General features: G+C 48.8%; 1 protein-coding gene across 3 annotated transcripts in view; it reads left to right on the plus strand.

Annotated features, from left to right (window-relative positions):
- GALNT14 (polypeptide N-acetylgalactosaminyltransferase 14) overlaps positions 1 to 6,943 on the plus strand; it is a 208,150-nt gene extending 201,207 nt beyond the window's left edge. The window contains exons 12-13 of one of the 3 annotated variants that reach the window (XM_027033492.2): positions 5,067 to 5,186; positions 6,370 to 6,406. In XM_027033492.2, coding sequence (XP_026889293.1) covers positions 5,067 to 5,186; positions 6,370 to 6,406 — 157 coding nt within the window. Of the gene's footprint in view, positions 1 to 5,066; positions 5,187 to 6,369 lie in introns of all 3 variants that reach the window. The other 2 variants (XM_027033488.2, XM_027033487.2) reach the window with 2 other exon arrangements.
- The last annotated feature ends 17,778 nt before the right edge of the window (positions 6,944 to 24,721 follow it).

Consider the following 24,721-nt stretch of genomic DNA (forward strand, 5'->3'; position numbering starts at 1 on the left):
ATAGACTATGCATGTGAAGCACCTGGAGCCAGAGTCCTTATAAATGAGCTATTTGCCCATCTAACCACAACAGAACCAGCAATGCTGCTTGGCACGTGGGGTCTCTTCTCCATTGTTTACTGTTCCCCACGCTGAAGAGTTTTTGAACGGGGAGCTCACCACCATCAGTAACTGACACAGGCTTCTGCGTTGATGACAACACAGCGCCTGCCTTCTCTCCACGTGTGAATGTTTCTCTCCTCACCCAACCATCGCTCCTCCCACGTGCCACAAAAGTACTGTTCACGGAGACCGCGTCAGGGCCAGGCGCCGGCTGCGTGTTCCACGGGCATCATCTGGGTTGGTCTTCACACGACCCCGTGAACCGTGTCCTCTTATCCCCCCATTTCACAGATGGGGTAAGCGAGGCTTGGAGAGGTTGACCAGTACTCTCAGGTCATACACGAGTAACGCCGGGCCTGCTGTCCCCAGGGACCAAGCCCTTCAGACTAGGCTGGGGTGTCTCAACTTCAGCACTGTTTGCATTAGTACCGGATAATTCTTTGTTGTGGGGACCGTCACGTGCGCTGTAGGTTTTGCCAGCATCCCTGGCCCCACCTGCTAGGTGCCAGTGACACCTTCCAATTAGTCCTAGTGCTCAAAGAATGCCTCCAGACACTGCCATATGTCCCCTGGGTAGACAGATAGGGGTGAGATCACTCTAGTCGAGAGCTGCTGCCCCAGGCTGGTTCCTTCTTGCCTCCTGGAGGTGGCCCTGGGCCATTCCAAGGTCAGCCCTAGGCCTGGATCCCGACCCATCTCATGCCTGCCTCTTTTGGACCTTGGCTCCTCCAGACATGTCTTCTTCTTCTTTTTAAATGTCTATTTATTTTGAGAAAGAGAGAGAGCACAAGTCGGAGACAGGGGCAGAGGAAGGGAGAGAAAGAGAATCCTAAACAGGCTGTATGCTCAGCACAGAACCTGATGCGGGACTCGATCTCACAACAGTGAGGTCATGGCCTGGGCCGAAATCAAGAGTCAGATGCTTAACTGGACTGAGCCTCCCAGGCGCCCCCAGACATGTCCTCTTAAGAGCCCCTTTCCTCTCTGCTGTTCCATCCAACACAAGACATGAAACCCGGGCTGGGTGTTGCGGCCCGTGTCGTCCCAGCCCTGACAGCTGCGGCCAGATGGGCATCACCCAGAGAGAAGTCTGCTGCCCCCACTTGCCAGGCTGCTCGCTTCTCCTCATGCAGGGGCTGACTTCCAGAGACTCGCTAAGCGCAGAGTCCTTAAGGTCCAACCTCGACCACCCCTCCCCATCATCAGTTCCCCTCTTCCAGGGCAGGAGCAAAGGGGCTGGAGGGCCAGGAGTGGACCCCCCTCTCCTCAGTCCCTCAGTGGCCTATCCTTGAGGAGGTGAGGCTGCCCACACCACCTCTGAGTTACCTTCTGTAGGTGTGGCCATGTCTGTGTGCACCGGGGTGCAGGGACGGGGGGTGGTGTCTATGACTGGGCCAGACCCCCAAATGGAGCTGTCAGGAGACGGCTCAGTGCACACCGATCTAGGCCAGGCCAGCCTGAGCAACCATGGCTACCTTCCTGAATCCATTTCTGACTCCGAGGTTCATTTAATAAACCCATTCATCACCGGCCATTCTGGAAGTCTGACAGGTTGCAGAACGGGAATCGGAAAACCTCTCCTCGCTTCCTGCCCCACCTGCTCCCGTGTTCTGCCTCCCTCCCTCCTCCCTCGCAGATGTGGCTCCTCCGAGAAATCTTGAGGCTGAATTATTTCAGTGCCGGTAAACACCAGCTAATGGAAAGTCCATTCAGTGTAAAGGCTTCCATACCCTGTCTGTGCATGTGCGTTCTCCCCTTGGGGGTCTTGAGGTGATCTCTTCTGAGCCCAGCCCCGGCCCCCGTGGGGGTCACCATATGCCTTCCTTCCCGAAAGGCATTAGTGGATGGGGTGTCTCCGATGTGAAAAAAAACACCACCCCCCTCCCACCCTCAAGCCTTCCCTAGCACTTCCCTAGCCCCTGGGATACTAAAAAAGAAGAAATGCCAAGATAAGCTTTCAGAAATTGTGGTATATGTCAAGTTTTTATGTTTAATTAGTTAATGCTCTTAACATACACACACACACAAAGACAAAGTCAGTGTATTGTGGCAATCAAGATAATTACAGGATTTATTTTTAAAATGCTAATTCACGGTTTACAGCAAGCTGTGTGGGTGGGTAATGGGTCAGGGGGATGGACCTTATCTTCTTTCCACATCACTGACTGTGTGTTTAGCCTCATTTCCCGACAATGGCAGAAATCTAAAGCTGAGGCCAGTTGTATGGTGGGCCTGGGCAGTGGTTCCCTGGCATTCCTGCCCTTGGGCCTGGGCCTGGGCTTCGGGCTTTTCTCTCCCCACCCTCCCCTCCTCGTACAGAATTCTTTGGACACACACCCAAGATCTGCTTCCACTTTCTAGATCACACTGCAGATGTCTGGAGCCCCAGAATCCCCCACTGAAATGGCCGAAGCCTGAACTGAGGACCTGCATGGATCTCCTGGGGGTACCCTGTGTCCCTAGCACGCTACCTAGGTCCAAGGGGGTGACCAGCAGAGACGCATATGCAGGTGCAGGAGTTCACAGCAGGGGACAGAGCCGGGGTGGGAAGAAAAGGGGAACAGGCACCGGCTGGTAGGCCGCATTGTGTGTACCCCACCCCCCTGCCCTGGCATGGAGTCCGGAAAACGTGGGCCTCCACTCATGCACTTCCCCAGTTCCTATCAATGTCAGGGAGGTGCCTACTGTCTGGTCCGATCCCCCCTCCCCAGTCCCCAACATGGGGTGTGACCCTTGTTTCCAGTGGGAAGTGACCAGCTCTGTGCTGTCAGAGTGGAGCTGATCTACAGTTTTCTATATTTGTGAGGGATCTCAGGGACAGACACTGCCTGTGATTAAACTTGAATAGAAGGGGGCTGGAAGGAGCCGTGACTGTGGCAGCAACAGCGACAATAAACAAGCTGGAGATGGTCCGGGACCGCTGACCAGTTCGTGACTTTGGATAACCTCTGTGAGCCTTTCGTTGTCTGTAAAATGAGGATAATAATAATAATACTTATCTAGTAGGATTCCTATGAAGACTAAATTAATCTGTGGAAAGTCCCCGGAACAGTGTCTTGCACACAGTAAGTGTTCAGCAAATGCTAGTCATCGGTAACAATGTCATCATGGTTATTGTTTCACCTCTGTGCATACAGACGTCTTTCCCTTTCAGTTTACCCTGGAGGGAAGCACATGGCATGTGTAGTATGGTGATGTTCAAGGCCGGTGGAGAATTTATTGATGTGTTCCAAGGAGTACATTCCGTAACATTTATTATTTAAAAAATTAAATATATATATAGGTCTAGAAATAGATGGAAGAGTATAAAGGATCCCCTGGACCCTTGCCCAGGCTCCAAGAAGTCTCAATTCACAGCCAGTCTATTTTCATCTGTATTTCCATACACTCCCCTGGTCTAGATCTTCTCCCAACACCAGCAATTTGAAAAGGGACACAGGAGGGACGCCTGGGTGGCTCAGTCGGTTAAGCATCCGACTTGGGCTCAGGCCATGATCTCACAGTTGGTGGGTTCGAGCCCCACACCTGGCTGTGTGCTGACAGCTCAGAGTCTGGCGCCTGCTTCGGATTCTGTGTCTGCCCCTCCACTGCTCACACTCTGTCTCTCTCTCACACAAAAATAAGTAAACATTAAAAAAAAATTTTTTTTTAATGAAAAGGGAATCCACACATAGAACCCAACCATAGAGGACGGTGGCTCCCACTGAACTGGTGGCCCCATCCAGGTATCAGGGACAGGGAAGGTTCCAGATCAGGAGAGGCAGTGGTCTGCATCCAAGTGTCTGATGGGGCAGCAGAAGGACCCAAGCTTGGGAGCGAAGAGGAGAACACAGGAAAGACGCTGAGGATGTCACTAGCTAGCAGAAGTCAGGAGAGGCGCCAAGGCTGGGGAGTGGCTGCCATCAGCTGGGGGAGGTGCAGAACAAGGAACAGATGAGCACCGGGTCAGCTTATGGGGCATATGGACCTAGAACAGGAGGCCAGCCAGCTAAGGGACCCTTTCTCCATTCTCGGGCCAAGGAGAAGTGGCTGCCAAGTGGCCTGGTCCAGAGGCTGAGGGCCAACTGCAGGGGTGCAGTGGGGAAGGAGTTCAGTCCTTGATGGGTTCTCTCAGCAGCTCCCCTCAAAGCATCCAACTCACCGGTGACCCTTGCTCCGTGATGAGGGCAAAGGGCAGCTGGGCCCCCACTTGGCAGCCTGGGAAGGACCTTGTGGAGTTTCACATTTTCATCTCCCTGACCTAAGAAACAGGAGTGGCTTGGGCTTCTTCAGCACTTAGCTGCTCTCTGATCTCTGGCATTGCATGGAATAAGTGAGGCATGTTCCTTGTAAGGAGTCTCCCAGAAGGCCCCTTTCCTCTCCCACCCTCCTTGTCCTTTCACCTTTTCAGTTCCCCTCCCTGTAGGAGCTCTGTGCTAAGCCATCTCCTCCTGAAGTGCTGGAGTTCACACCCCTGCTGTGATGATGTTCTGTCTCCTGACTCCCTCTTTTCCCTCCCGCGGCACACTCCCTGTTCCCTTTGTCCTGCCGTGGGCCTCTTATCAGAACACTCAGGCTTTCAGGGCACCGATTTGGCCTCCCTGCCAGGTCTGCTCACGGTGTCAAGTGTGGGGAACAGACCTGGATCTGACAGAGAAACTGCTGACCACACAGCTGGGCTGCGGTGCTGTTCAGGCTTCGCCACCTCAAGCCCAGAGTTGTTCCGTGCCTCCCAGAGGTGGCCTGCATGCCCAGGCCAGTCCCCTTCACAGGTGTGGGGATGGAGAGTTCAGTGGGGCTGTGACCTGCAAGCCTCTGGCTGTTGAGTCCCATTGTTCAAGGTGACTTTGTTGACCATCTGTTCCTGCTGGGACCCCCAGTGCTTTATACCACCAGGCTTCGCTAATTATCACACATAGTCCCGGGAGTGCTCCACCAGGCTTCTGAGGATCCTGATGTGAACCTTCTGGCCTCTTCTCCTCCAGATATGGGCCTTCACATACACCCAGCAGATCCTCCAGGAGGAGCTGTGCCTGTCCGTCGTCACCATCTTCCCTGGAGCCCCGGTGGTTCTTGTCCTCTGCAAGAATGGAGATGACAGACAGGTAAGTGCTCACTGGGCACACAGGGGCGTGGCCACCTGCAGCTTCCAGACTGCCTGAGTAAGGTCAGAGGCTCGAGTGTGCAAGACAGGAGAGAAACTGTAGAAGAGGAGGGGTTGATCAGAAAGATACCCCCCTGGTTAGGAGAGGTGGTCGGATTGCCCCTGAATGCCTGTGGACTTCGGCAGACCACAGTGTGCACGTGCATCTTGTACCCTCCTGCGTAGCTCTGATGCCCACCTGGCACTCTGGCTCCGGGGTGCCTTCAGGGCCACAGGGATGAGGAAGTGCTTTAACTTTGCCTTCAGAAGCCTTGTGCTCTGGCAGGATGTCCACCAAGATTCGTAGCACTCTGGATGTGCCATGTGCCCAGCTGACCCCAAGTTGTTAACCCCACACAGTTTCCTGCCAACTGGGTACTGGCATTAGAGAGACAGAGATTCCAATGCCCTTTGATGACTCATTGGCTGTGTGACCCACAGCAGGTTACTGGACCTCTCTGAGCTTTGGTTTCTTCCTCTGTGAAGTTAGTTGATGATGCTCCCCCCATGGGGCAGCTGTTTAGAGCGATGAACTGAAGTGGTCCATGGTGCCTGCTCAGTGGTGGTTCCCCGAAACGTGCCCATCCCCCCCACTTGTTGGGTAAGAGGAGGTCTGGGGAGCAGAGGCATGAGCTCCCCTCTCTGCCTGGGCCCTTCATGTGCTGGAGTGCTTTGGAGGAGCACAGGTTCGTGGCATCAGGTGCTGCCCAGAAGCCTCTCTGCCCTCCTGCACCCCATCCCCCAGCTCACTCCCACATCTTCCTGCCGTGCAGACACTGAGGGCACATCATCTCTCTGGGTGCTCCTCTGACTAACGTGCTTCATGTTTTCTGGCCTGTGGCTTAGAAAGTTACTGCCTTCTAATGAATTTTCCTAGCAAACATATTGATTTTGCTTTTACTTTTTTATCTGGAGGGGAAAAAACAAACAAACAAACAAACAAAACCAGAAAAACCAACAGTACCTGGCAAAGCAATTAGTTGCAGTTTTATTCCTCCGTGAGACCATGAAGTCAAGTCTCTGGATGACCCCAGCCGTGCAGTGTAAACACGGCTGATTGTTCTGGAGCTGCTGATGTTGTCGATAGGACCTGGGGCCTTAGCCAGAGAATCCCGGTTCACTCTCTCTCCTCTCCGTCTTCTCAGCAGTGGACCAAGACTGGTTCCCGCATCGAGCACATAGCATCCCACCTCTGCCTAGACACGGACATGTTTGGTGATGGCTCCGAGAATGGCAGGGAAATCGTTGTCAACCCATGTGAGTCGTCACTTATGAGCCAGCACTGGGACCTGGTGAGCTCTTGAGGACCCTGTGCCTGAGCCAGCAGAGCCGTGGGTGACATTTCCCAGATGAGAAGCAGACCAGAAATCAGGCCACCAGCAGCTCCCAACTACTGTAGTAGATGCCCTGCATGGGGAGGTAGAGAAGAGCCCCTGGACAGGAGCAGGTATCTCAGGGAGGATGGAGGAAAGGATTGTAAGCCACGTGGGGCTCAGAGACAGATTTCACGTGCTCTCCGTGCTGCTGAGTTCCAGTCCTGGCCCAGTCTTCACCTCGCTGGAATCTGGCGACCAAGATGTAATGGGAAGTGTTTATGTTGTTCCCTTTCTTACAAAGGAAGCCAGAGAGAAAAGCCTTTTTTTGTCACTGGACCAGGACTAAATTGAGAGATGAAGAATGGAGGTTGTTTTCAAAACAAATAAAGGAACCTTAGATGTTTTCTCTGTGCATCTATTTGTTTCTACTTATGTAAGTTCTGGGCTAAGCTAAGTTCTTCATTCAGAGGGGACACGTGGTGGGGCGGAGGCTGCAGGGTCTTTGGGCAGAGCAGAACTTTGGGTTCTTGCAGGGTCTTGCAGGGTCTTTGGGCAAAGAGAACAGGTCCATGAGAGACTCATGCTCCTATCTTGGGCTGCCACCAACAGCCTGTGTGACCATGAAAGACACACAGGGGCACCTGGGTGGCTCAGTCGGTTAAGCATCCAACTCTTGGTTTCAGCTCAGGTGATGATCTCACGGTTCGTGAGTTTGGGCCCTGGTTCGGTCTAGGTGCTGGTAGTGTGGAGTCGGCTTGACAGTCTCTCTCTCCCTCTCTCTCTGCCCCTCCCCTGCTCGCTCACTCGCTTTCAAAATAAGCAAGCTTAAAAAAATTTTTTTAATTAAAAAATCACATACACACAACTGCTCTGCTGCTTCATTTCCCAACATGTCAAGTAGGGGAACAGGAGCAGATCCGTGGTTCTTACCCAGGGATACTTTCTCTCATCCGGACAAATCATGTCTATTTAGGGGCTCAGATTCCAGCTGTGGAGATCCTGCTTTGGGAGGTCCAGGTGGGGTCCAGGCTCCTCAGGTGATTTGGATTCTCCCTGGTTGGGACCACTGCCCTAGATGTTGCTCTGGGCCCTCCTGGCTTTATAGTCTATGGCCACTAGCATATGACTTTCTTACTCTAATAAATCCCCAATGTGCCCTAGGAATTGGGTACTATGTTCGTCCGTGCTTATATTTTTAATGTTTATTTATTTATTTTGAGACACAGAGCACAAGCAGGGGAGGTGCACGGGGGGGGGGGGGGTGGGGAGAGAGAGAGAGAGAGAGAGAGAGAGAGAGAGAAGCCCAAGAGGCTCCATGCTGTCAGCATAGAGCCCATTGCAGACCCCAAACCCATGAATTATGAGATCATGACCTGAGCCCAAATCAAGAGTCAGATGCTCAACTGATTGAGCCACCAAGATGCACCTTTGTTCATGCTTATTAACTAGGGTTTAAGAAAAGAACCAATGCATATTGTTTAAAAGTTCCCAAAATAGGGGCGCCTGGGTGACTCAGTCGGTTAAGTGTCCAGCTTTGGCTCAGGTCATGATCACAGTTTGTGGGTTTGAGCCCCGCGTCGGGCTCTGCACCGACAGCTCGGAGCCTGGAGCCTGCTTCAGATTGTGTGTCTCCCTCTCTCTCTGCCCCTCCACTGCTCGTGCTCTGTCTCTCAAAAATAAACTTAAAAAAAAAAAAAAGTTCCCAAAATAGTCCCATACATTTTCTGCCAAGGTCAGTCCACCACAAGCTGTTTAGTAATGGTCTTATTTATCTATTGCTAAATGACAAATTACCCCCAAAACCTGGCAGCTTAAAGCAACGCACATTTGTTATCGAACAGTTTCTGTGGATCAAGAATCTAGGCTCAGCTTCACAGGGTCCCCTGCTTCAGAGTGACTGGAAATGCTACAGTCAAGGTGTTTTCCAGGGCTCTGGTCATCTCAGGGTTCAAACAGGAGGATCTGTTCCAGGGCTCACTCACTGACTGTTGGCAGGATTTGGTTCTCCAGGCCTATTGGCCATAAGCCACCCTCAGTCCTTGCCATACAGTCCTTGCCTCAGTCCTTGCCTCTCCAACATACCAGTTCACTAAGCAGACCCACAAGTTGAAGGTGCCAGCAAGATGAAGTCAAGGTCCTCTAGAACCTAATCTCACGAGTGACCATCTGTCACTTTTGCCACATTCTGTGTGATAGAAACAAGTCACTAGTTTCAGCCCACACTTATGGGAATTACACAAGAAAGCTGATGCCAGGAGGGGGGATCATTGGGGGCCATTTTCACTTCTGGCTGCCGCAGGAACTGTGCCCTAAACAGGTGTCTGTCTCCCCTTCATCCAGAAAGCCTTCAGTGAGGGCCATGGTTCAAGCTCATCATTGCTGAGGACTACTGCAGGTAGAGGAAGTCAAGGACTGAGTGTACATACCCAGAATCTCTTCCGGGGGTTGTATCAATTCATACAATGCCCCTCTTACCTTCTTTAGTTATGGTTTGGCTCTTTTGTGGTACTTTCATTCCCCACTATGAAAAGGAGAGGAGGCCATGGGATAGATAAAGCCGCCTATTGAAGAAGATACTCTGATGACTCCTCGAGCTGTGTCCGCAGGATTTAAACCAGCCTTGCAGAGAAGGAAAGGTCAGATAGGTTCGCCAGTACCCTCTCCCTTGAGTAGGAGAAGCAGGCCCTGCACTAAACTCAAGGAGCCAACGTCCTCACCTATTGTTGGTCTCTCTATATATCTGTACCTGACCTTGAGTTCCCTGGTGGCAGGAAAGCTCTCTCTTGCCTTCTCCCACCACTGGGCTGGGCACATCAAGCTCTCAGTGAATGTTTTCCTAAATGGATGATTGGAAAAACTCCTCCTTGTCCAAGGTAAAGTAACTTATATTTTACTACTCCCATAAAGTCACAGAGTGTAGGTGGCTCTCAGTCCCTCTTGAACACCCAAGGAAACGGAGAAACAAGAATGAGGCCTTTGCCCCCGGAGGACAAACGTTTTTTTGCTGATGACGATAAAGCCAAAACAAGAGTAATTTGTGATTTGAAGGCAGAAATAACAAGAGTTCTGGGGCACCTGGGTGGCTCAGTCAGTTAAGTGTCTGACTCTTGATTTCTGCTCAGGTCATGATCTCATGTTTCATGCGTTCAAGCTCCACATTGGGCTCTGCTCTTGCAGCACAGAGCCTGTTTGGGATTCTTTCTCTCCCTCTCTCTTTGCCCCTCCCTTGCTTGCTCACGCATGCTCTCTCTCTCAAAATAAACATTTTTAAAAATTAAAAAAAAAAGAGATAACAACAGTTCCACACCTCCACCAACTGAGGACAAAGCTGATGATGCCCTGATGGGACAGTGACCTGCCCTGGGATGCCTCAACCTGCAGTTGCACAGCAGAGTGAGTACGGCCAAATTTTGCCTGGCAGTCAGGTCTTTAAGTGAATGCTGAGTCACAGTCCTTAGTCAACTCTGATCTTTGAGTCCAAGTGCCAAATTTCAGTATCCTGGAAAGGCTCACTCCGAAGGCCACCAGTAGTCGTCGGTGAAAGTAAAAGTGGGTCAAATGACATCAGCCTATGAAAAAAGAAAGGACCTACACTCTTCACATTTTAAGGGCTCACAAGATTGAGACCACCAACCAAGCTTGGAGTCACTACCCTGGAGCAGTCTCACCACACGGCCAGGTGAGGAGGTGTCAGAAGCCCCCTGTCCTGGGATCACATCTGACTAGTGGGCTCAGATACAAACAATAAGGATTCCTAAGTATCTTAGGGGTGTGGTGTGCAAATTAAGTGGAAAGGAATTTATACATCCATATATATATATATATATATATATATACTAGAAAGAAGAGAGTCAGGGGCTCCAGGCACTGCCAAGTGTATGGATTAGAGTTGGAGGGTTGATGAAATTGAGTGAATGGGCAGAAATGGGAGGTTTTGAGTAACTCTAGGAGCAGCATAGGTGGCCAAGTCAGGTGCCATATTGAATCTGATCCTTTCTCTCTTGCCAGTTTGTTTCCTTATGTGCTGTGTAAATCCTCTGAGCTCATCTTCAGCAGGAGTCATTTTCTCTGCACACCCCAGGTGTCCAGGTTGTGGAGGCATGCCTCGGGAAAGGTTCAAGTTTGCCTCTGTTGGGTCCCATTGACTTTAAACCATTTGGTACATTGATTTCTCCTCTGATTGTGGTTTCCACTCTGTGGAAGCGATGGGAATTTGGAACCTGCATCTACACTTAGCACAAGCTTGGTTTTCCATCTTTTGCAAATTATCATTTCTCTGCGCAAATTATTGGCCTGCTGCCATGCCATCACCATTCACCCAGCTGGTGAGTGGGGATTCTTTAGCCCTTTTAAGGAACCAACTATATGTACGGTCTTGTTTCTGATCCCAGCCACCCGGGGTGTCCACAGTCTTCACATCGGCCTCTTGGGTGTTCGAACTCTAGCCATCTGGATTCAATTCCCCTATCAGCTCACACTCATCACTCCAGCTTTGAGTTCACACTCATTTTTGGAATCTAGGATTCCCCCTTCCATTCAAGTGCAGCTATGGTTTCAAATTGTTTTATTTTATTTCATACAATATTTACATGTGTGTTGGAGAGGGGGCTTCCCAAATCACCTCAGACCAAAATTCCTTAGTATTATGATTAGCTGTCACCGCTGTCTTTCCCACTGGCTGCGGGACCATATCTTAGTGTAGACACTCAATAAATTTCTGTGAATGAGTGAGAGAATAAGCTTGTGATTCTTTAGTACCACTTTCTAATTACCTCCTGGCTATAGCTATCAGACATTAGAGTTTTAAAAAGACAGCAAAGACAGAAACGGAGGACCAAGAAGACAAATTTATAACAATGAAATCTTGTTATAATACCCATAGATTTAGGGATCATGCATATTTTACTTCATAATGACAGAGTTTAATACTGAAAGTGCTAACTGGAAAGAACTATCAGTAATGGAAATCTTTAATACTGCAATAGAGCCCAGCAAGGAGAATCTGTTCTCATAAACTCTGGGGGATGGTGACAGAAGAGGACATGGCCACACTTGCACTGCATCTGCAGGAATCTCAGGCATATTCCCCGGCATCTGGCAACGTGAGTCCTGGTTGGCCTTTGAGAGGAGGCTTACCTTTTACCTGTGGTCTATGTGGTTTACCTATACTAGATTGAAGTCCCCTCCCTGCCCCCCAACTCCACGCACTAAGCCGCTGCCCACTGTGCCTCTGAAGAGACTGTGCCCTAACCTGTCTCTTCCCTTGACTTGTGCCAACAGCTGGGCACATCTGGCTCACAGAGGAGAGAGTGCAGGTTGGAGGGTGACGTGAGAGGTCGAGCAGCTGTGTGAACGTGGAGACCTCTGGGACATTACAGGTGATGATGGGAGCCTCTTCTCTCCAACATGCAGAGCCAACCTCCCGGGCTCCCTGGTGGTCCAAGGTCTCAGGCATCCTAACTCGGATTAACACACCCCGAAGCTCCGAGCGCTTTTCCATTTGCCATGGAGCCGACTAATTTAATGAAGCCGTCACAGTGCAAACCTCAGGGCATATTGGAAAAGGACTGGAGCACGACATTATTTCACAGCAGTAGATTTGCATCATTTTCATTTCACAGCTTTCCAATGGGAAATAATAAAACAGAATTACAAACATAATGAAGGAAGAAAGGAGGAGAAAAAAAAAAAAACAAAAACCTTGGGTGAGAGACACATCCTCTGTGCTGCACCAGGGCTGGTTACGTTATTCATTTGAGCCAGTAAATATTATCTGGCTTTGCTCTGCAGAAAGGAGCGGCCCAGGATGCCTCCACCTGCTGCTGAAGATAACAGGCTGCAATAACTCACTGTCCAGCACAGCGAGGAGCTGTGTGCATCCCCTGCGGAAGGCTCACCGCATGGCCTTCTGAGAAATTGCAGCCTCTGAGGGCACATCCCCCCTGGGCCGGCCGCGGTGCCGGGATGAAGGGTGTGCCATCCATGATGGTGGGATGGGGGGGGGGGGATGCACTGTGCCTCCCTCCCCTCCAGAAGACCGCTTCCCGGCATGGGTGCCTGGATTCCTAGGACGGAGCATGCGAGTCCCTGCCCCCTTCCATTTCTGCAGGGTGCTCCCTGGGCGTAACAAGGTGCGCTGACAGCCAGAAGCTATATAGGAGACAACAGAGAGGACACGCTCTGTTCCCAAACTGTTCCCATTCATCGCACTGCGGTGTGAGATCAAGGGAGGCAGCCGGCTCCAGCTCCACTGGGCCTTTTATTCTTTTCTGCCGGCCTGTCCTTCAACTTGAGGAGATGCCCCGGGGCCTGTCCCCACAGCAGGGAGACCGAATCCCTCCGCCCTCCACCCTTCGCCCAAACCCAGTTCCTCCCCTGCCTTTTACTGAAAATAACTTTTCTCCTCTGTGAACGCAGGAGTTTGAGGCCTTGCTTCTTCTCTCTTAGCCTCCTTTGAGACCAAGCCTCACCTGTGCCTTGGGCCTCCTCTAACCTTCCTGCTCCTACAGGTATGCCGCCCCGTCACCCAACCCTTCCCCATTAACTGAATAGTATCTCAATTTCTCCTACCCTGACTTCTAGAAAAAAAGCCTTCCCTTGAGCCCCGTTCCACTTTTTCTTTGACCAACATGCTCCTCTAAAGCACAGTAGTTAGTCCCGTGGACTCGGGTCAGATAATGTAGGTTCAGATCCTCCAGTAACTGGCTGTGTGACTAGGGACACATTACCTAACTTCTCTGAGCTCAATTTCCGACTCTGTCAATGGGGTGATAGTCACAGCTATCTCATAATGTTGGTGCGAGATTAAATGAAATGTGGAGTTCTCAGCCCAGAGCCAGGAACATATTATGTCTTCGAAAATGTCTGTCGTCATTATAGTTTTATTGTGAGGATTGAACATCAGTGTCCAGAGCAGAGGACAGGGCTCCGGAGTGTTGAAGGCTCACCCTGATCCAGAGGTCACTTAGAGGTCAGGCTGGGTCTGAAGCCCCCGGGGTCACGGAGAACCTGATCCCCAGCAACACTGCTCTTCGGTTGGGAATTGGTGACGAGCCCGGGAGGAGGAAGAAGCAGAGAAGAGCAGCGAGGGTGAGCGGTCCCTGTCGCCAGTCTTGGCCCCTCCTTGCCTGCAGTTCATTGTCATTTCGCCCATTTGGGTGTTTCCTCGGCCCTTGTGTTCATTCCCCACCCGCACACAGATCGGGTCTGTCACCTGTGTGCTACCCCCGGTGTGCCACGGTCCGTGCTGAGCCCTGCGGGGAAGCCACACTGTCAGCGGTGTCACAGTCCAGGAGAACAGAGCACAAGCACAGGAGGAACAGAGGTTGGCAGAGCAAGTCTGGCCTGGCCCGCACCCCCAGAAGCTCCGCCCTCCCTCTCAGAGACAGTCCCACCACACCCCACACCCCAGGAAGTATCTTAGCTCTGCTTCCTATGCTCAGCTCTCGTACCTGAATCCTGCCTCTCTTCAACTCACCAGCCTGGCACCTGCATGATTTTCAGGTTTGGAGGTACCCCTGGATGCTGTGAGAACACTGTGTCCAGCACCCTGTGCCCTGGGCTTCTGCCTGCCTTCCGGTGGGGTCCCTTGCTCAGGGGCTGGGGGCCGGTCTCTCACCAAATGGAGGGCAGGAGTTCTAGATCCATTGATGGATTGGTGGTTTTAAAGGACACTCGGGCTTGAGCCAGGAGATAGGATGTTAAGGACCCAAAGCAGTTCAGAGTTCAGAAAGGAAGTTCAAAAAGAGAATTCTGGAGGTTCCAAGGAAGAAAAGACCCCATGTGAGATGAACTTAAAGCATAAGTGAGGTTTCGAAAAGCTGGAGATGGGGACACGTCCTAGGCAACAGCAGCCTGAACAGAGACACAGAAGCAGGAAAGGACAGGCCTTTTTCAGGGAATGTGGAGCGTGCCATAGAAGACATGGAAAGAGTGTGGGTCAGAGAGGGGGACCGACGGGAGGTAGCTGTGAGCCACTGAAGGTGTTGGAGGAAGTGAATGATACTGACCCGTGTGTAAGAGGAGAGAGATGGATTAAGTAGCAGGAAGTAAGGTGCTTCGAAGATGACATTCTGTGACAAGGGGCCTATTAGAGACTCCAGAAATAGTCCAAGAGAGATTATGAGGCCTAAACCATGTCACCGTCAGTCAGAGTGGAAGACAGACGATGATCCTGAGCGATTGTGGCGGCGGACGAGGAGGAGAGGAGAAGGTGACGAGAGCAGGTGGAACAAGGTGAGAGAATGGCCTTAATGCTGAGAGGATCTTGCTCTGCCTGCAGAGAAGATGCCTGCATCGTCCCATATTTAATTGTTCCATTTGAGTATCTGATAACCGGGCTTAATTAGTCAATCATAAAACATTTTAGACACACAAAAGAATAGTAGCATAGCAACCAGTTACACAGCACTTAACTCTGTGCTCAGCATTGTTCTGAGAGCTTTCAAGATTTGAACTTCGTCAATCCTCGCGCAAGTAACAGCTATGTGGTAACAGTACTATGATCTCTGTCTTACAAACGAGTAACTTAGCGGCCAAGATGGTTCAGTGATTCACCCAAAGTCATTCACCTGGTAGTAAAAGTAAGCTTCAGGTCCAAGAAGTCCGTGGCCAGAGCTCCGGGTTCATAGTCACCAGGCTCTGCTGCTCCTCACATTAAGGATAAAATAACAAATTTTACGGGGCACCCGGGTGGCTCCGTCAGTTACACGTCTGTCTCTTGACCTCGGCTCAGGTCATGATCTCGCAGTTTGTGAGATAGAGCCCCATATTGGTTGGGTCTGTGCTGAGGGAGGAGCCTGCTTGGGTCTCTCTCTCTCTCTCTCTCTCTCTCTCCATCTCTCTCGGCCCCTCCCCTGCTTGCCCCCCCCAAAACAAATAAATACATTTTTAAAAATAATAAAAACACTGTGTTCCTACCAGAAAGAAAATGATAGAGTGAAATCCCCCCTGCAAACTCCCTCATGGGTGGAGTTTTATGCTAAGTGGTTCTGCCTGTTTAACACCTGGCTAGCCGTACTGACCTCAGATTCATTCACCCATCAACCATTTATTAGGTAAAGAAGGGAGAAAGGAATTAGCATTTAGTGAGCTATTACTGTGTGTCAAATATACGCCTATGTGCTCTGCATTCACTGTGAATGCTATTAGCAGTTTGCCGAGGCAGGTGTTGTCCTCGTGATTTCACAGATGAGACACTTGAGTCTCAGAAAAGTTAAATAACTGGTCAATGTTGCCCAACCTATTTTTTTTTAATGTTTATTTATTTTTGAGAGACAGAGAGACAACAGAGCACAAACAGGGGAGGAGCAGTGAGAGAGAGGGAGACACAGAATCTGAAGCAGGCTCTAGGCTCTGAGTTGTCAGCACAGACTCCAACGCGGGGCTCAAACTCATGAACCGCAAGATCATGACCTGAGCCGAAGTCGGACGCTTAACTGACTGAGCCACCCAGGTGCCCAAGGTTGCCCAACATATAAGTGGTAGAGCTGCCTACCTCTTCTCGGTGAACATGCTGCCTTGCAAAGTACATGGCAGTCAGCCCCCCAAATGTATATGGAGATCACCAAGTATAGATATTTACTAGGCACCTGTTCCATGGCAGGAACTATTTCAGGAGCTGGCCACCAGTCCTTGCCTTCGAGGACAAGTGGAGAGAAGCAGGTTTTATTTTAGAGAGAGTTAGGACAGGGGGAGGATGTGCTCTTGGCCGTAACAGAGGTCACTGGCGTACAAGGGGCACCAAGGTGGGGGGGGGGGGGAATGGAAAAGCTTCCCAGAAGACAGGATGGCTGAGTCATAAGACTGATAGGACAAGAGGCAAGGGGGCATAGTCCTAGCCCCAGAAACCCACTTTTGCTTCTCCACACTGTCTTCTAGTACCTGGCTCAACCCTGACTATAAAAAATGATGCATTAACTTTATGAACTTCTGACAATTTGTTTTGACGTTGGGGAAGAACATGGGGCTGAAGGAAGGCTGAGTCATCTGCTAGGAAACCCCTTCCAGCCCTCCCAGCACAAGGGGGACACCTGTGTCCCCATGGAAACCTCGTGTCCTCATGGAACACCTTCTGTCAGCCTGTGCTCCCATGTTCCCACCGTGCCCTCTGCAAAGCTGACTTAGCACTCCACTCATGAACTGTACCTCCTGTTTACATGTCTGCCCTTGCACTTCTGTTTCTTTGTAAGCCCCTCCGAGGATGGGGCCCACACTGCATCTACCAGGGTCTGCTCTCAGAGGGTGCTTGCTGAACTGAACTGCCCTGAGCAGACCAAACCAGATTTTCCAGATGAAGCCACTTTGCTCCTGTGTCTAGTCAGCCAGCTGGGATCACATTCACCTTTATGTCCAAAACAGGCCCTGGCAACTTGGACAGCACGAATAGGCCACAGTTCATCCTAACCACCAAGAATTCTTTCTGTTGGATCGTGAAGCACATGAAAACCTCTCAAACCTGGCCTCTGTTGAGGGATACTTGGTGCTTCTGTCCTGCTGCCCTGGGGAATCGACAACACAAATTTAACAGGAACCAAGAGCATTCAGACTGGCCCATCTGCGAATGGCAGGGCTGTGGGCTAAGCATCCAGAGGGATGACCACTGACCGCCCTGGCCTGCTGAAATTGGCTTTGGGACTTCCCGACCAAGTTGGCTTCAGGGTAACAGCCTACCTGTGAAGTGGGGCCTAGGGAGGGGAACCCATAAGAAGGCGAGGTGAGCCCTAGCAAAGATATTCAAACCACAGAACATCGTTCACACTCCAGAACCAGAACCTCCAGGGTGGGAACACGTCTTGAAGACTAGGTACGTGCATCTGATGGGAATCCAGTGTGGACAGATGGGAATTCTCTTTGTTATAAAACAAAGTCATTCCGTGGAGAATGGGCTTGCTTAGCTCTGTTCTTCTCTATACATCCTTTCTCATTGCGGCAGTACAGCTGAAATGGCCTGAATTCTGTATATCTTGGCTAGGATGAAAGAAAAGTCCAGACTACTGAGCATGAACAGAACTTTGAAAGAGTGCTTTCAGTCCAACTCCAGCTTCTTGGCAAACCTCTACCTAAATCATAGCGGCCACTTGCTTCCATTTCCAAATGTCTTTAGAAATTGCTCTTAATGGGCTCACATCAGTACTTAGCAGGTGCTTCCGCCATGCAGGTAGCCAGGTCTACTGAGGCTGCAGGGAACTAAAACACCCACACGCTGCCCATAACTGCCCTGCAAGGAAGGCGTTGTTTTCCTCACCTACGCGGCAGGACACCGTGTTTCAGAGCAGTGCAGTAACTTGTCCAAGGATGCACAGTGTGAGCACTGATGGCCAGCGCAGCAGGGCTGAAACCCACTTCTTTCAGCTCCAGATCCCAGGCCCCTTCCTGTTCTTGTCCCTTTTTTCCCCAAGAAAATTTACCTTTTGAGAATCTAGTCAAGAAAAACACGAGAACAATGTTATGCGTTGTGTAACTAAGAAGTTCAAAATGTAACACATTTTATTTTTTAAATTTTTTTGTTTATTTATTTATTTTGAGAGAGAGAGAGAAACAAAGAGTCAGAGAGAGGGAGAGAGAATCCTAAGCAGGCTCTGCACTGTCAGAGCAGAGTCGGACACGGGGCTTGATCCAATGAGCTGTGAGATCACGACCTGAGCCAAAATCAAGAGTCAGACGCTTAACCAACTGAGCCACCCAGGAGCCCCAAAATGTAACACATTTTAAAAATTGTCTTTTCACAATGAAAAAAGCTGAGGTTTTTGAACTGATAAAGTTGATGCCAGTCGGATTGCAAGAAAAAAGAGATCCAGGACACTAAGGGCTATACCAATTATCTTTGTCTTGTTAAAAAACTCAAACTTGCATTTAATTACTTTTATCAAAGTAATACTTGTTTGAAGTAATGTTTACATACAGAAATCTCCTATTCCAAATATACTCCCTTTCCCCAGAGGTAACCATCCTTCACGCTTGTAGGGCTTTCGCCTGGGATTTACCTCGATAATTGAATATTATACAGCTGTTTCTTGAAATATCAATTTTAGGCATTATCTATTGACTTTGTGCCATGGGAGATAAGGACTTAGTTTTTCCACACCACTGCCCACATTTCTCTCCTTTTATCCTGGTGACATATTTATAAAATAAATTTTGGCAAAATCAATAATCAGCACTTATACACTGAGCCAAATGGTGAATTACGACCAACCTCCTTTCTCATACAATCTTTTGTTTTTCCCTGAATTAACAATTGCTTCACCTTTTTCATTTCCCTGATTTTCTGTGACTCTCTCACTCTTTTCTCCAAATTCTCCCATGTGACATACTTGCCATGATCTCAAACAAATCCTTATTCCCTTTTTTTTTCCTTCCTTAAGAATTCACTCAAGAGGCTCTCTGTTCAAATGCCCCAATGTCACTGGTTGCTTTCTCTGCAGGCTGCATAACAGACACCCTGGGGATTCTGTTCTCCAATCTCTAATTTTGGTTCACTTCTTTCTTGGATCATAGATCTTATTTCTTGATTTCCTTTCTTTCTTTCTTTTTTTTCTAGATAGCATCCTAGAGTACCTTCCTAAGAAAGAGGTAAGCTTTTTGAATTTGCATCTGTAAAGGAAAAATTCTTGAATGGTAAAAATGTCTTTATTCTACTTCACATTGGCTCTCTACTTGGGTTGTGTATAAAATTCTAAGGTGAAAGTCATTTGCTTCAGGATTCTGAAGGCAATGCTCTCAAGAACTGTGAAGAGTCTGAGGTTTTGCCCTACTTTCAAGCTGACAAGTTGGCCCACCAGCTGGTAAAAGACACAAGACCCCTGGGTCAGAGCTAAAGGAGAGTTTATTACTCACAGTAATGGGAGAAGGCAGAATATCAGCATTTTTTTTTTGACACTGGTTCTCCTAACCCCAGTTCTCACAGGTGGCAGAGACAGGGCCAAGTGACACCTACCCACACACAGTGGGTTGTGTTACCACAGATGAACCCTGAGCTTCGGGAAACTAAATCTTTTATAATGGGCATTTTTGCTCTGGAGGGAAACACTATTGCTGCCTTCAAAAACTGTTCACTATACAAATGTGCTTGAAAAGATAGTCCCAAACAAGGGGCCGTCAGTGCCGCTCTCACAAGATATCCAGAAATGCAAAAGACACAAGGTAAATCATCCGCCAAAAATTGCTTCCTTGCCTTCAAGCTTCCACTACACTCCTGAGCTTCCACTGATACCAGTGCAATCATTTTCTTTCATTTGTTGCCCTTCCCCCCCCCCCCCCCCCCCCCCCGTCTCTGCAAGGCTTTGGGCCATTTCCTTATACCTGGTCTTCTGATTATTTCCTAATGTCAATTTGGAGATTCTATATCCTACATTTCTAGGGATTTTTCTTATACTAATTCTTTGGTTATTCAGTGGTTTCTTTCTCCCTCAAGCTCCCTTATGGAATTCCCTAATTTCCCTTCGATTTGTTTGTTTGCTTTGTTCTCTGTCTTTCAGTTTGGAAGATGTCCTCAAATTTCCTATTAACTGTGGATGTACAGGCATATTAAACAATGAGACATTCTGTGTTCATGGATAGGGTATGCCACCTGGTGAGCTGAACCATGGCGTGATCAAAAGTGACCTTGCCGTTTCATTGTGGGGGGATCCCAATGGTCAATATTAGTAGGTGTTTTCTCTTGGTTCCCCTAGTTTCTCCAAAGGACAATCTAATGTCAGGCTTGGGTTTCCGGACATAAGACAGGGGAAGAGAGCTGAGGCTACCACATTTCCGTAAACAATTTTTATGGAAGAAAAGAAAGACATACGTGTGATAAACCAACTCCCCATGATCCTCTTGTTCTCAAAGTGGTCCTACCCACATCCCCACTAAGAGTGGACCTTAGCTTAGAGCCTGGGACTCTTATTATGGTGTAGAGGAAATTAGCTAGAAATTAACCAAATCAGCAAGAGGTAAGATTCGAATCCTTACTGATTCACACCAACTGTGTTTTCTCACACAGACATGACCAGTCTTTGTGGATCTGATGGGGAAACTCAGGTGCAGGACATTGTTAAGAGAGAACCTGGGCTGGGTCTGGTGACAACCTTCCCACATGGATCTTTCTAAAGGAAATGACTGCTTTCCTTTTTCTTTTTTGTCATCTGATTTTGGTTTCTTGATCCTCAAGGTGGTATTTGCCCTTCTCTTTAAAAATTTTTCTTCACAAAGTGTTTGTGAGCTCATCACACGCTCTGAGCTGGTTTGTATGCCTTGCAGACCTCCTGCCTCTTGGTAAACCTTCATTAAGCCTTCTGTTAAGTTTCAAGGTCATCACCTGGTGAGCACATGCCCTGGCGGAGCGGGAAAGCCCATGAGCTCTTTCAACAGTGCATCTGACTTCCTCTCAGAATCTCAGTGGCTGAGGCCCGGGAACTTGTATTTTGAGAAAATCCCCTAAGCGACTCTGGTGACCTATGTGTTGACAGGGATCTATATACTCTTGCCTGTCATGACTCATGCATGGAGTTCTGATGTGCTAGGCCACCTGTCCCTGGTGCAGACTACCTGGCCACTTGAACCTCTATCAATCCACTGCCCTGGTTTGACAGGGCCTAAATGTCAGGCCCTGAACTTTGCATGACCACCCAACTATGGTCCTCCCATCCTGACTCTTTTCTGCCCTCACACTGGCCTCCTGATCTCAGGCTGGCTCTATGGACTTACTTGCCTTTGCCAAAACTCATGTCCTCTCTCACCCTTCGCCCACCAACCCACCACTACCCATACACTCACATCCTGGTATCTTGTCCCACTCCAGAACATCCAGACCTGCTCATGCCCTAGATCCCATAAACAGAAAGAATGCTTTTGGGTGTTACAATGTTCAGTCTAATGAGAGATCCAGACGATGAGCACTGAGGAGGAAGAGGTGGCTTCAGGTTGGCATTGCAGGGGGTGTGTCACTAAAATAGGATTTCAGCCAGACTTTTTGTGTATTCACAGAGGAGAGCAAAGTCAAACCTAGAGAATACTTAGCAAATGTCTTATGCTATTGCAATACAGGTACAACTGTAATTCCTATTCCTACTGAAATTCACCTATGTTATTGAATCCCGACTCTAGGATAAGCCCTGCATCTGTACATATATGCATGGATATTCATGTTTTTCCCCCTGATTCGATCCAAACTTGAGATTTTTCAACAACCCTGCATGGGAGGGATGATTATTCCCATTTTAGAGATGTGAGAAATGAGGCACTGAGAATTGTTCTCTCAAGACCTCAAAGCCTTGTAAGTGCTAAAGGGCGGATCGGAGTCCCAGTCTCCTGATGGGTGTCTTTTCTCCTTGCAGGAGGTCCTGCTGCTTCCTTGTAATTGAAGAATCAGAGAGGAGTGCCCCCTCCCCTTCCCAGGGAGACATCTGCAAATAAAACTCAAATGAAATCACTCTGTGTCTCCCCCGGCATGTAGACTGCAAGCTCCTCCCTTGCGGGTGTCCATTATCCGGGTAGGTGAAGTGTGGCTAATCGTGATATTGATAACTGGGTGGCCAGGAGAGTTGTGTGAAAGGCAAAGTGTCAAGCCTACAAGCCCATTTCACTTGACACCCTTTCTTTTCTTCCTCCACAGCTTTCTGAGGCATTCACTCAGAGACTGAAAATATTCATGGTTCGCTGCAGCCCCACATCTGAATTACTTTGTAAAAATTAAGTGCTTTTAGAGTTAGGCAAGCAAGAAAATATTTGACTTCGGTTCTAACGAAAGCCATTGTTAACATTTAAAATATAGAAAATAACCATGCGTTTGCACTTCAGACTCCCATATCTGCCAGCTTGCTGCAGCGCATAGCCTTTTAAGTGCGAAGTACATGAAAATCTAGGTTTGTGGAAAAGTGAAACTACCAGAGATTATTTAACTGTTTCCAAGGATGCCTTTGTACAGGAATTCCAACGGTTCAAAAACCCGAATCCTTCATCAGGCCCTACACTTGCAGAACCTGTCTGCGCCTCAGCGTTCACCTCTGTAAAATGGAGAGGTGTGGGATTAGGGTGTTTCACCGATACCATGAGGCTGTCGTGAGAATCAAATGAGATACAGACTGTAACCCCAGAGGTGCTATGGAAAGGTAAGGCACATTCTACTTGAGAGGAGTCGAGGGCTGGGATGAGGGGAGAGGGAAGTTCTCGTCCGGAAGTGATAGCCCAGGTTGATGGGGCACCAGCCTCCCACCTAGACAAGCTGTGAACAGTCTGCCCTTAGCTGCCGGCAAAATATGAGAGTTGCGCTATTCTGCACAGTATCACCCTGCCACCCTGCGATTCAGTTAAAAGTAAAGCTCCTGAGTACATTTTAATTTCTGATCATTAGTTACAAGATTTTCTTGTTAACTCTGATTCAGCCGATTTTGCTGAGACACCTCTATTTTTTTCCCCTTTTATTTTGGTCGTGCAGCACAGAGCCTGTTCAGACAGACAATAAATCCGGGTGGCTAACCTCCCTCCCGGGGATGAGTCATCTGCAACTCTGTAAAGGACACAGCCAGGAGGGTGGTTATGGGGAAGGGTCCTCCTCCCAGGCTTCCTTACAGGTGACTCTAGGGGACCTTTGTGATTCTGGCCCCAGGATACAAACCTGCCACTAGACTACATCAGGGATAACAAGATTCCCCCAGGACTCAATAGCAGGCAAATCAGGGGGAAAAAAAAAAGAACAGAACAACCCAGGACAGCTCAGCAAAATCAGTTCCTGCTTTCTGTTGCCTTTATTAGATCACAGGTATGATGCATCTGAATTGGTTGTAGATTCATCTAACCTGGAGGCACCAACAGAATTTCACAACCAGCCAAATTGGTTTGGGGCCCTGCAGTTCCTCCTCCTTTCCTTCCTTCCTTCCTTGTGTGTGGTTGTTCTCTGTGGCTATTGACATGGATAGGTTTATTGTCCTCCTTGGCCTGATAGGTAACCTCCTTCTGACCTTGGACCTAGGACAACGAGCTCATCCGTGCTAAAATGTCATTCTGGTCAGTTGTAATGTGCTGCCCAGGGACCAGTGGTGTTTTTAGACATTCTTAAGGAGAGCTGACACTCCTGGAGGTTTTATCAAGGGCTGACCACTTTTCATAACCCTTTTTATATTTGAACTCAGATAAAGGCCCTATCAACCCTGTGAAGTAAATGGATACAGATGAGGGAACTGAGGCACAGAAAGGTTAAGTAGTTCTCTGTAGTCACCCTTGTGGTTAGTGGTTGGGCTGGGATATGGTCACAGTTCCAGTCCATACCCTTAGCAACTGCACTTTATTGGAAAAACTTGATTTCGTCACAAGAGACTGCTGGAGCAATCTGATACAACAGCAGGATTGCTCAGTCTCAGGGGAGAGATTGGAGGGCCTGGGTTAGACCTACAATAAGAACAAGACTGAAGCTGGAGGAACAGACCTCACTGATCAGCCAAGAAGAAGTCCTCTCTCATGGTGGCCAATCCTGGGGAAGAAGTTACAGTGCAGATGAGCAACCCACAGCATGGAGGCTGAACAGAATAGAAGGGTTTCCTGGACCAACACATAATCCAGAGCAAGAAACACTGAACTATGCTGCCATCAGGGACAACGACCAGCAGGCTACAGGACCCAGGTTGGATCCTGAGCTGAGATGGGCTTGAGAGCAAGAGTTAAGAGTAAGTTAGGAATCTCTACCTCACACCATATACAAAAATTAACTCAAAATGAATCAATGACATAAGGGCTAAAACCATAAAACTCCTAGAAGAAAGCATAGGGTAAATATTCATGACCTCAATTTTGGTAATGATTTCTTGGATATGACACCTAAAGCACAGGCAACATGAGGGAAAAATAGATAAATTGGACTACATCAGAATTCAAAGCCTTCGTGCATCAAAGGACACCACCAAAAAAGTGAAAAGACAACCAATAGAATGGGAGAAAGTATTTGTGAATCATAGTATTCACAGCCTAGTATTCAGAATATATAAAGAACACTTACAACCCATCAACAAAAGGACAACCAATCCAATCAGAAAATAGATGAAGGAATTAAATAGACCTTTCTCTGAAGAAGGCATACAAATGGCTAACAAGCACATGAAAAGATGCTCAACATGATGAGTCCCTAGGGAACTACGGATCAGAACCGCCGTGAGCAATCACGTCACACCCACTGGATTGGCTGTGATCAAAACAAAAACAAAAACAA

Source organism: Acinonyx jubatus, chromosome A3 (assembly GCF_027475565.1).
Source record: "Acinonyx jubatus isolate Ajub_Pintada_27869175 chromosome A3, VMU_Ajub_asm_v1.0, whole genome shotgun sequence".
NCBI classification, from domain to species: domain Eukaryota; kingdom Metazoa; phylum Chordata; class Mammalia; order Carnivora; family Felidae; genus Acinonyx; species Acinonyx jubatus.